Source organism: Diabrotica virgifera, chromosome 9 (genome assembly GCF_917563875.1).
Source record: "Diabrotica virgifera virgifera chromosome 9, PGI_DIABVI_V3a".
NCBI lineage: Eukaryota > Metazoa > Arthropoda > Insecta > Coleoptera > Chrysomelidae > Diabrotica > Diabrotica virgifera.
The window spans coordinates 103987922-104001528 of record NC_065451.1 but is presented as its reverse complement, the minus strand read 5'-3'; the positions used below and the strand labels follow the sequence as shown (position 1 = coordinate 104001528).

The following is a 13607-nucleotide window of genomic DNA, read 5'->3' as shown; positions in this document are numbered from 1 at the left end:
TATTGTAGTATGTTGAAAAAAATATTGTTGTGATATATTAATGATATTTTTTTGTATAATTAACAATGTATTTTTTTTTCACTGCAAAAATAAAAAATTAAAAAGTATGTTCATTAAAATTGATGAATTTATCATAACCAGTTGCCGAATCTGCTGGTCTAATTGCTCAATTGTAACATATTATAGAAGTGTTAAAATTGAATTCTCAATTTTTTATTACAAAACTTTTACCTCGACAGCGTAGGGTACAAGAGGACGGCTTAAGTAAAGTAAGTAGAAAATTTTTAATAATATAATTTGTTCAACTAATAGGTGCAAAGGTGTCTGGAAAATAATAAAAATGTTTAAAACATTGCTTACTTATTTCATACACTCAATGTATTTTTTTATGTATGGATATAGAAAATAATATTTTGAAAAATATTTAAAATATAGTAGTAAGTCTTAAATTTCACATTACATAAAGTAGTTAAGTCTGCTAGTCTACAAAATTAAAAACAAATAGAATACATACTTAAAAAAAATTAAAGCACTCATGCCATACCAAACGAACTACATTCTTACATATTTTAAAAAGAAAAATCTTTAATTTTGCCCAACCCGACTAAACTATCGGCAGGTAAAAAGTCTGCAGTATGCGGGGGCCCTACTGTTGAAATAGATTAGAAAATTAAAATAAACTTATCTACCATTATGAAATTCTAATTTGACACAAAAAACTGTATCCTGGATTAAGAACAAGTGTGTAGAATACTCTCGTGAATTAAGAAGCGTTTCTACTGTAGGGTGACCATATCATAAATTTGAAAAAAACGGGACACATCCAAGCAGCAGTAGCGCACCAATAATTTTTCTCTGGGGGGAAGGGGGTTGGCTTGGGCGTCGAAATTTTTTTCTATATTTTGTGAAAGACAAGTTACATTTTCCTGCTATTATTTATATATTTTTCATATGCCCTGGGGGAAAGGGGGTTTAACTCCCAAACCCCCCCTGGGTGCGCTACTGCCAAGAAGGGTTTGGAGCGATAATACACAAACAGGGATTGAAACACCGTCTTTTAGCTAATTTGGAACCTATAAATCCTTTTCAATTTTAAATGTGTAATTTACGTACGATCAAGAGTGCGAAACGCAGAAAACTAAAAAACTACGCTAGAATGACGTGGATAAACAACCAATCCGTCAAAACAAAACAGGGAAGAATAAAAAATAGCGAGAAACACAGCAAACTCAACAAATAAAAAGAAGAAAAATGACGGGTTTCGCTGAAGGACATTAAAAAAGACAGAAAACCATCAAATATAACAATTTTACAAAAAAGTCAGATAAAAAAATACGGCCAGCATTAAAACAAGAGTACTAAAAAACAAAAAAAAAAGAGAAACCCTGTTTGAAGACAAACAGATCGGCAGAATATGAGAAGAATATTACGAAAAAATGCTATTCGGTATGAAGGAAACAGATGAAGAAGAACAAGATAACAACGAAGTAGAAATTTTCACAGAAGAAAACGTACAAAAACAAATATTAAAAACATAGAAAACGGAAAAGCAGCAGAAGAAAATGAAATAACAGTGGAAAAAAATACAGAGGAAGAGAATTACATAAGGAAATAAACCAGCTAATACAACAAAAAATATGAACAAAACAGACTACCAGCCGATTGGAACGCAGATATTATAGTAGGTACCTATATACAGTAAAACCCCGCAAATCCTAACTAATTGGGGGGACAGCCTGTTCGGATTCCGAAAAGGTCGGATTATCCGAAAGTTAGCCTAACTAATAATTGAAAGTTTACTTTGTCGTTGATTTTGAGTCGCTGTGCCTGTCTCTCTCCCTCTTCCACCCATCTCAGATTGATGTCACTGATGCAGAGCCAGTGTCATCATTTGTGCTTAGTCGTTAACTCCATGGCTTGATTTCTAATTTGAATAAGCTCCATTTTTCCCCGTTCCCCTATACAAGATGGATCAGAAAACTAAGAAGAAAGTGTAATTACAGAATGGATTGAAGCTGACGACAAAGGGAGCGAAGAATTTACGGATGAATACATTGTAGACTTGGTTCAACCTCAAGGCAACCCTAATGACTAATGAAGATGAAGAAAGCGAGGAAGAAGTTTCCCTGTCATATTGAGTGTCACACGCAGATGCCACTAAAGCTCTGGGTGTGGCTCTACGTTGCGTGGAGCATAACTCTGCTGCATTACCAGTAGATGTAATGTTTATGTGTAAATAGAATTAGAATTAAACAATGGTTTCGAATTCACCTGTATAAGTTGCAAGTTGGGAGGGTCAGGTAGTAAAAAAGTTACGAATTGGCCGGTGTACATTTTGATTTGAAAAAGTTTGTCATTAAGAATTACGAGTTGGCGCGTGTCCATTGGAAGAAGGAGAATGTCACGGTTAAAGAATTTAAGGGACTGGTTTAGATGCAGTTCTATAGAACTCTTTAGAGCAGAGGTGGATAGATTAAAGATAGTGATGATGATATCCAACCTCCGATTAGGAGACGGCACTTGAAGAAGAAGAAGATATTAGATTTTACTGATTATGCCGCCCCCTTGTGATGCCGCCTGATGCGGCTGCCTCACCGCATCATAGAACGGCACGGCCCTGAAAATTACAGTCTTTTTGTTTAAGTCGCTACAGGTAAAAATAAGTAATTAAATATCTTATATCAGATAGAGTATTCATTTTTAGTAGATGAACAAAGGTTTAAAATGGCAGTTTTTGAATTTTGGTACGATTATTTGTTGCTTCGGAAGTTGCAAAAATAAACTTTTGCAAAAATAAACTTAAGACTGATATTACATGAAAAATTGGGTCAAACAGTCCATGTTCAGTCCAGATATAACAAAAAATTTCAAGGTGATTCGTCAATTAGTTTACATTTTATTCAATTTGTTTAATAAAAAATCCTTTTCTTTGCAATGATAAAGCATGCTTTTCTTCATAAAATAATAATGATACAGCAATTTTGTGGAAACTACATGAAAGAAGAATCCTTATGTTTTCAAAGTTTTTAAAAAAATAATAAAAACTCATTTTTATCATTCCGAAAATATTTTAGTAAAGTAGAGTCATTTTTGGCTTATAAACAATTTGAATAACTTTGTTAGTATTGACTGCAAACTAAATTAATCGACTAAGGGATGGAAAAAACCTACGGGTTATAACCTAAACCCAGTTTTTTTAATTCGAAACAACCGGTTTTACCGGTTGTTTTTTGTCCCGGTTATAACCGGTTTTTTTCTTTTTAAAGTAATAACCATTGAAAAACCGAATAAGTTGCCTGTGGAAAAAAATTAATTTAGAGAAAAATGAAGAAATTTCTATATATTTTCGATCTTAATCATATATTATAAATAATAAATGCGAAGTAATTAACCCAAACAACCATAATTCAACTTTTATTTACTAATAGAGAACTGGACGAAAGTGTCACATCAGCTTTTATGAAACAATTTTGAGAATAGTTATTTAGATTAATAAATGTTTCAAAGACTGGTGAAATGGTGCATGTGATGATAATATTTACATAAAAGTATGTGATCTGCTTGAAATCGATATTCCAACCATCATCAGCTAAAAAATTGTTTATACTTGAGTACTTGAGACTTGAGACTCTTGTATAATGTGAATACCGAAATACGATTAGGAATCTCCATTATGTAATTTTTAAACAATAAATAATTCTTACGAAATAAATGGTAGGTATTATACAAACGTATTAAAAAATATTACCTACTGAAATTTTTTGATGGCAATAGAGAAGTAAATACTGAATTGGTTTATCGAATTTATTTTGTAAAATACCTATAAGTCATTTGGACATTTTTTAAAACTTGATAGATCCAAGGGACATTTTGATAGATCGATAGGATCATCACTTTTGGGAATATCCCAATTATTGACAACGCAATATACGCCGACGCCGTCTACAACGAGCGACGAATCAGAGATTGGGGTACTCTGGCCCATTTTTAGGGTAACTTGAAAGCGCCTGGGAAAATTTTTATAGGTTGAATTGGTTGGGGAATTTTTCGGGAGGAAAATTGAGCAAACTAAAGTGCAATATAAATGTAACATTATAACTTATTGAGTATTTGCTTTTGATTAAAAAAAAACCGAAAACCTGTTTTTGGAACAACCGATTTTTTGACCGGTTATAACCGCCAGGTTAAACCGTAAGTTAAAAAAACCGGTATAACCAAAAACCGGTTTTTTGTTCAACAAGCGCCATCCCTAGACTTTAGGATTTAAAAAGCTGGTACTTTTACATTATTATTATATTATCGGTTTATAACGTTCTTCGTCTTCCGATACCCGTTCGCCATTCCTCTCTGTCCGTACATTGATCTACTTGCAGACCTCTTTCATCCATGGCTTTGTTTATTCCTGCCTGCCAACTTTTCCTCGGTCTACCTCATCTTCTTCTATCTTGCAGTTTCCATTTTTGCCCTTGTTTTGGGATTCTGTCTTCATGCATTCTTTATACGTGACCAAACCATCGTAGTTGTATTTCGTTGGTTTCGTCATTTATTGTATGTGTGACCTTCATTATTTCTCGTATCCGTTCATTGGTGACATGTTCTCTTCTTGATCTTCCTGCAGCCCTTCTCCAGAAATCCATTTCGGTGACCTCTAACATTCGTTTTGATTTTTCCTTCATATGCCATACTTCGCAGCTGTATGTTATAATGCTTTTCACTACGGCGTTATAGATCTTTTTCTTGTTTTGGTTGTTTACCTGCTTGTCCCAGAGTACTGAGTTTAGGAGCCTAATTGCTTTCCTGCCCTGAGTGTTTCGTTCTTTAACGGCTCCGTCTAGTGTTCCATCATTCGTGATTTTCATATTCATACCCAGGTATTTATATTCGTTACATTTACTGATTGTTTCTCCTCCTTCTATAGTCGAGGAAATGAAGCATTTTGACTCGCAATTTTTTCGTCCAGCATGGATTTACTTGAAATTTTCACAGAAGGTAGGGCGTAGGGAATAGGCCAAGGATCATTTTCTATATCATGCCGCTGTACGCTAAAAGCTTGGGGTGGTTGCCACCCCATCTCGGGGACGGGAAATTTTTATTGCATTTTAACCATGTAAATCGATGTAAAAAGTAATTCTAAGAAAGAAATGTTTTTTACATTTTCTTCGTAAAACTAATATTTTTCGAGTTATTCGCGCTTGAAAGTAACAGTTTTTCGACGAAAAAATCGACTTTTTTAGAGGGTTTTTTGAGAATACCTCGAAAAATATGCATTTTATCAAAAAATACTGTAGATATGAAAAATTTATCTTTTAGTAACACAAATTACCCCTGTAGTTATCACATTGTTTTCGATGTGTACTTTTACATAAATGTTAAAAAAAACTTTTACCTTGATTAATTACGGTCAAAGTTAGGCACTTTTTTTTATTTAATTCAATTAAGAAACCTAACTAGCGCTATTTTAAAGTTCAAGGTATGTATATAGTTTATGTGTAAAAGTTTGAGTAAACTTGAACAGAGTTGTTAATATATCTTTAAAAATGACGTCCTAACGAAATCGACTCGTGGTCTGTGGAGCTGACTTATTAAAATCCGTGCACTCAAAAAATGAAATTAAATTTTCAAAGATATGTTGCGCTTAATATCTCCGGAGTTTGTTGATGGACTTTGATCATTATTTTTTAAATTTATATATACCTGTAGTTTTGTAGAGTATGTTATGTACACATATACCCACCTAACAATACAAAATGTTATGTATACATATACAAGTATATGTATACATATATAATTTCATAAAAATCGTTCAAGCGGTATCGGAGGATTATGGCAACTAACATTACGACAGGAGAATTTTATAGATGTAAATAAATAGATAACTATTAAAAAATAGGGGTTGGTGGTAGAAAGGTGAAAATTAAGGGTTGTATATATTTTTAATGGTACATAATATAAAATGAAGGTAGACAATTTTCTCCAAAACAATAAAAAAGTGGCAGGGGGCAACCCCCCTTATAACGTATGGGTGTAAATAATAGATTACCACCTATTTTCAGTCCTACAGAATATACGTGTAAAATTTCATAAAAATCGGTCCAGCCGTTTCGGAGGAATATGATAACTAACACTGTTACAGGAGAATTTTATGTACATAGAAGTAACTGTGAATTAAATAAGTAATAAAAGTGGCTAACTTTGCTCGTAATTAACCTAGGCGAAAAGTTTTTTTTTTGAAAATTCGTGTAAAAATATCAGCTTTTCAAATCCCAACGCAGATTTAGTCAATATGTTAATATGGTTATTAAAATTGTTTAGAAGCCAAAAATGATTCTACTTCGTAAAATGTTTTCAGAATGCTAAAAATGACTTCTTATTGATTTTTTAAATAAGTTAAAAATATAAGTATTCTTCTTTCCTGTGGTTTCCACAGAATTGCTGTATTATTATAATTTTCTGAACAATAAATATTGCAAAAAAAGCTCTTTGTGATAAACAAATCGAATAAAATTTAAACTAATTGACAAATCGTCTTGAAATTTATTGTGCATTATGGACTGTTTGACTCAACATTTCATGCAATATCAAAGTCTTAATTTCATTTTTATAACAATTTTTTTATAAGTTATGACAATTTTTTTATTTTTGAAATTTAGTTTTATTTTGCAATTTCCGAAGTAACAAATAATCGGATCAAAATTTAAAAATTTTTAAACCTTTGCTTATCTACTAAAAGGTGAATAATCTAAATAAGATATTTAATTACCTTATTTTTACCTGTAGCGATTTAAACGAAAAACTGTCATATTTGACCCTTATTTGTTAATTACTAAAATTCTCGTCCGAACTGTGACGGGCATTGTTGTATTTATAATGTAATAGGTATAACTCCAAAAAACCCATTTGCAACCTGGCCGGTCAAGTGTCCCGACAAAAACCTTATTTTTCTGGACTATTACAACTAAGAGAAGAAAGAAAGAAACTTAAAAAAAAATGTTACAAAAAGAAGCAACCGAAGAAGGAAAAAGCAGTAGAAAGGAAATACAAAGAAAAATATAGCGGTTAAAAAGCAAGCCAGGAAAGACAAAAGATACTATGTATATGATATGGTAAAAATGTCAGAAAAAGCTGCGCAAGAAAACGAGCTGAAGATACAGTACAATATCATCCGAAATTTGACAGGGAAAACACTAAACAGTAATAAACAAATCAAAGATAAACAAGGAAATATAATTAAATCAGAACATAAAATAATACAAAGATGAAAACAACACTGCGAGGAAACACCAGATATAGACGAAGATAACGTAATACAGGAAATAAACATTAGAACAATTGAAATTACGAAAGAAGAAATACAAAACACACTGAATCAACTAAAAAAATGGCAAAGCCGCTGAAGGCGACAACCTACCGATAAATTTAATAAAGGCGGGCGCAAACAAATTAGTAGAAATGTTACACAAACTCAAGATATGGGACGACCAGGAGCTCCCACAGAAATGGAACGAGGGTGTAACCATTAAGACACCAAAAAAGGGCGATTTAAATAAATGCGAGAATTGGCGAGCAATAACACTGCTAAGTGCCACATTCAAAATAATGTCAAATATCATATTGAATAGACTGAAGCCAGAAATAGACAAGAAACTAAGACTAAGAAGCAACCAAGAAGGCTTTCGCGCAAAACGCTCCACTATCGACCACATTTGTACTCTATCAGCACCTCTGTATCTTGTACCTGTACCGCTGTATCTCCTGTACTCTACAATTATCTTGGAACAAGCTAGTGAATGGCAAAAAAAATATAAACATAATGTTTACTTTGACTTTGACTTTGAAAAGGCATTCGATAGTATAAACAGAGAACAAATGTGGAAGATTCTAAAACTATATGGACTACCGATAAAATACATCAACTTAATCAGACTATTTGACAAGAAATATACAGCCAGATTAGAACATGCGGGAAAAATGGTAGTAGATGTAGTTATACAAAGCGGAGTTAAGCAAGGATGTGTGCTATCCCCGACATTATTTCTAATAATAACGGACTGGATCATGCAGAAAGTAAGCAATAATAAAACAGGTATTAGATTGAAATTGCATGACTAGTTGGAGGATTTGTAGTTCCCAGATGACATTTTTCCTCTAACCGAACATAGCAGCCATAAGCAAAAGAAGCTTGCAAAATACTCCAGGGTAATGGGCCTGAAGATAAAGACAAAAAAAACAAAACTTAAAAAACAGCAACCAAGAAACTAAAATTAAAATAGAAGGAAGACAAATACAGGTGGTAGATAACTTTACATATTATCTGGGATCAACCATGGAAAAAAAGGCGCTAGTAGATCAGATGTAGAAAAAAGGATAGTAAAGGCACAATATGCACTCATTATATATTCATAATGCTTTAAGGAAAATCTTGAACACACGCGATATATCAGAATTAACCAAAATCAAAATATTTACAGGAAGAGACAGGAAGAAACAACTAGCAAAAAATTAAAAACCTTTATAAATAAATCGTTGAGGAAAATCCTAAAAATATACTGGCCAGATAAAATAAAAAACATAGATCTACGGAGAAGAACAAAACAAGAGAAAATAACAGTCACGATTAAAAATAGGAAATGGAAATTAATTACACGGACTCTGAGGAAGGATCGAAATAATATAACCAAACAAGCACTCGAATACCAACCAGACGAAAGAAGAAGAAGAGGAAGACCTGATAATAGCTGGAGAAGAACTGTAATAAGAGATCATGAAAGAATTGGCCTGAGATGGAGAGAAGTCAAACAGAGAGCGAGAAAGAGAGAGCAATGGAAAATACTTTTATAGCAAATTTCGAAAGAATAAAACAGATAAGGATGCGCTGGGAAGGGATTACAGGAAGAGAGAGAGAGAGAGAGAGAGAGAGGGAGAGAGAGAGAGAGAGAAACAGTACCGATTATTATCATAATAAAATTTAATAATATACCTAACCTAACTTATCGAAAGGTTCATCAAACAATTATTAACTTTAAAAAATAAAAATTTGTCAAGGGTATATAGTGGTATTGTTAAGTATATTACAATATAACTTATTCCATCGAAATCTTCCGAAATCCATAATCTTCTTCCATCGAAATAAAATAGAAAATCTAAAAGTTTAGAAAATACATCATTCATAACTACACCCAAGAAATAAGTTTTTCTAACCTGATTTAAGAGTATAAAAAAACGAAAACAAACAATTTACAGCAAATCCTTATCGTATATCCGAGCAAAACCACCTAATTGGCAAAAGTTATAAATAGAATTTGTCTGGGTTCTACAACTAAATTTGCACTTAAACACGACCAAGGTTAAATAGTTTACTTGATATTATAAATACGTTGTTGCCAGTATAACGGATGCCAAAGCGAGCGCTAACTGTATGAAATTATTCTTGTTAATATACACGCTGTATATTGATCGGAAGTCACGAAGAGTCAAAACTATACAGAAGCCACGAGGGACGCAAATACAATATATATATATATATATATATATATATATATATATATATATATATATATATATATAATCGGTTTATAACGTTCTACGACGTCTTCCGATTCCCAATCGCCATTGCTCTCGATCGTAGCACATGTCTTCGTTCAAGCCTCTTTCTCCGATTTCCCTATGGATTCCTTCTATCCAGCTTTTCCTAGGTCTTCCTCTCTTCCGCCGTCCTTTTGGTGCCCATCGTAGCACTTGCTTGGGTAATCTGTCTTCTTCCATACGTTGTACGTGGCCAAACCATCTTAGTTGCTGTTTTTAATATTGATGTATTAAAGAGACGTGAAAGAATTCTCAATGCATAACACGCGCTACTTAATCTGGATTTCAAATTAGAAATGTGGTTTGAACATTTAAAATTACTGTCTAACAGGACCCCCAGTAACTTCGTGCAGTCTGTTTTATCTATTGCTGCTTGTATAGTGGCTTGATGGTTTAATAAATTATTTGACGTGAAAATCATATACTTTGATTTCTCTTCATTTAAAACTAGTTTGTTGGATAAGAAATAACTGTTGATGGTGGATAGTATCTGTGTAGTTCTATTTTGCAAATTTTGATCGGATATTGCTGTGACTAGAATGTTGGTATCATCCGCATAACTGATGATGTTAACTCCACTCCGTGAATTAGTTACTAAAGCTATATCATTAATATATACTATAAAAAGTAGAGGACCCAATACACTACCCTGAGGGACACCATAATGGATATCCAATGTGTTTGATTCGTTTACAAGTCCATTAGATGTTATCTTTACTTTTTGTCTTCTATTTTCTAGGTAGGAAGTAAACCATTTTAGAACTATACCACGAATACCAATCCTCTCAAGTTTTGTTAGCAACACATTATGATCCAAAGTATCAAAAGCCTTGGACATATCGAGAAATAAATCACATGCCTTCTCTCGTCTGTCCAAAGCATCCAACACTAAGCTGACGAAATTTGCAAGAGCTGTAGTTGTAGACTTAGAAGATGTAAAACCATGTTGAAAATTATGCAAGACACTATGCTTTTTTAGGAATGCGTTTATTCTAGTATAAACCAGAGTTTAAATTATCTTTGAAAACACAGATAAGAGACTTATGGGACGGTAGTTGTTAAGGTCATCTTTATCACCACTTTTGAATAAAGGGATTACAATAGATAGTTTAAACATACTAGGAAATATTCCTTGTTGAAAAGAGGCATTACAAATATCCGTCAGTGGATCTGCGAGAGCGTGAATGCATTGTTTTAATAACTTAGGGGAAATCTGATCAAAACCACAACTGTGTTTGGATTTAAAACTTCCGACTATACTAGTTATTTCCTGTGGGTTAGTTGGATATAAAAACATAGAACAACTATTACGGTTTTTTGATGTTGATGTAAACCCACCTATTTTAGTAGGATCCAAAGCGGCAAGTAACTTTGGAGCCATTTCAACAAAATGGTGGTTAAATTTGTCTGCTAAATTATTATTATTATCTCTAGGTACTTTAGAGTTGTTTTGTTTCCCGACTGTTAAGTTTACTAAATGCCAAATACATTTCATTTTATTTGATGATAGATAGATAGATAGATAGATAGAATTTTATTGTTTATAAAAACTTTACAGTTTCATAACAAGAAATTTAGTTCGCTACATGTACATAAATAACTTAGATATAAATAGCTTTAAAAAATTTATAAAAATACAAGTAAGTTCTAGAATACAAACTTATACATATATAGACATACCTATATTACATATTATATAAACATACACACCTATACCCACCTACCCGCATACACATACATATACATAATTACGTATCTAGGAAGAACAAGATAAATATATAATGAGATTAAGGGAACACGTAACTGCAATATTACTTACATTATAAATTTTAAAATAAATAAATAAATAAAAAAGAAACAAACTTGTGAGTTATTCGGATACTTTTTTTGTAAGTGCTACTAATAATCTTTTAAGGTACGCTAATAATACATTGAGAAATTAGAGCTTGCGTTATTAATTTTTTTTTATTCGTTAATTACGAAAGCTCGTAGCTTCAGAATATTCCATATATGATTTGAAATTGTTTTCGCGGTAGAGGGTGTAATATTATTCAGGGTGTTTGCTAAATATTCTGGATTTAACAGATTGGTAATATTCTGTGGTCTCATTGCTGTGTAAATAGGACATTCGAACAGAAGGTGACGCAGAGTTTCCAGCTCACGTTTGTTGCATATTGTACATAACTGCTTTGGATCAATCTTATATGTTAGTCCTTGAAAAGTGAACCGAATACAAAACTCATTCGACAGTCTAAGTTGTGCTATTGTTCTGGTGAATTGTAGAGGCATTCGAATATGAAGATACTGTTGCGGTTGATCGCTCAGGTCTAAAGCCCTATAAAAAGTGAGAAATGATGAGTCATTCAGTTGTCGCAAATCATTTTGGTTTACCTTTTGTTTAAATGTGTCTATTAAGTCATTTTTGTTTGCTTTTAGGAACGCTACATTGATATCTCTCCATGATCTTTGACAGTTTGCAAATTCTAACAGATTTTTAACCTGTGATGCCCAATTATATTTATTCTCTATCCTTGTGATTTCCAGTTGACGTAGAAAGCACATTTTAGGTAGTCGATTTTCTTCCATCTCATAAAGTTTAATGAGCCAGTTTAGCATGTGTTGAAATATCACAAGTGAAAATTTAGCTGTACTTGTTTCAAGACGAACAGCAAAATCTGGCGTATTGATAGGAACCAAAAGGATAGGTTTTAAAAATGTTAATTGCACCCGTTCTAGTATGTCGGCGTATCGTAACCCCCCAATGACAATGCAGTTAGTTACTATGCTAAGAATTAAGGAATTTAGCAGATGTATTTGGGATGTCCAACTATCCATCTTGGTTTTTGTCATGAGCGGTATTGTTGCTCCAATGGCATGTTTGGCCTTTTGAACGGTATCATATGCCATTTCTCTAAAAAGCGAAGAAGACGAAAAAGTTATGCCCAAATATGTAAATTTAGAGACAATATCGATAGGTTTGTTCTTATAACTGAAAGTACAGGCTTTTGGGATACCGCCTCCTCTAGAAAAAACAACTATTTTGGTTTTGCTAGTGTTAACTTTAAGATAATTTTGGTCACTATATCTTTCCAGTGCTCTTAGACTCTTACCTAATTCCACTTCAGACTCTGCTACGATGACTAAATCGTCAGCATAAAGTAATAATACGATGTCTCGTTTATTTCCGATGTTTATGCCAGTAACCCCGCTATCGAGAAAAAATGTTTCTATGTCTGCGAGAAATAATGAGAATAGAATCGGGCTTAATGATTCACCCTGTAGAACTCCGGCACTTATATCAAGTTGAGAGGTGAATCCATCTGAGGCAGCTACTTGCATTGATGCTTCATTGTATATATTTCTTAAAAGTAAAATTATGCGACCACTAACCCCTATATTGTACAGTTTTTGCCATAACAAGTTGTGGCTAACAGAATCGAAAGCCCTCTTGTAGTCCACAAATGCAACGAATAGTTTGCGTTTTTTAACCTTAATCGTGACTGTATGATCGAGTTAAGAACAAATACATTGTCAATGCAGCTTCGATGTTTTCGAAATCCAGATTGAATTTCAGGAATAATGTTGTTATTATCTGTCCACGCATTAAGTCTGTTGAGTAATACTTGTGTGAATATTTTTTCTAAGCAAGACATTAGAGCAATTCCTCTGTAGTTAGAAGGATTGTCGATAGGCCCCTTTTTGTGTATCATTTTTAATATTACTTCAGTCCAAGTTCTAAGTATTGTAGCTGTATTAAATATGTTATTGAACAAACAAGTCATGTACAATATCCAATTATTTGGTAGATATTTATAAAACTCATAGGATATTTTATCATTTCCTGGACTTTTGTTGTTTTTGCAATTGTTTAAAACTAAATAAATCTCATCAGGTGTTATGGATTTGTCCAGAAATTGATGTCTAACGTAATATGTAATAAACGAAATTATTTTAGGAGGGTATATATCTCTGTAAAATGTTTGCCATACATTCATGGGTAAATTTGATGAAGGCGAATAACTACG

At 32.8% G+C, this 13607-nt stretch overlaps 1 protein-coding gene across 1 annotated transcript; it reads right to left on the bottom strand.

Moving 5' to 3' along the window:
• Nucleotides 1–11547: 11547 nt before the first annotated feature.
• On the bottom strand, nucleotides 11548–12921 carry LOC126891197 (uncharacterized). The gene has a single exon (XM_050660380.1). The coding sequence runs from the start codon at nucleotides 12919–12921 to the stop codon at nucleotides 11548–11550; it is 1374 nt and encodes a 457-aa protein (XP_050516337.1).
• Nucleotides 12922–13607: the final 686 nt, after the last annotated feature.

Coding starts and splice junctions, on each gene's coding strand:
- LOC126891197 (XM_050660380.1), bottom strand. CDS start 12,921: ATGCAAGTAGCTGCCTCAGATGGATTCACCTCTCAACTTGATATAAGT.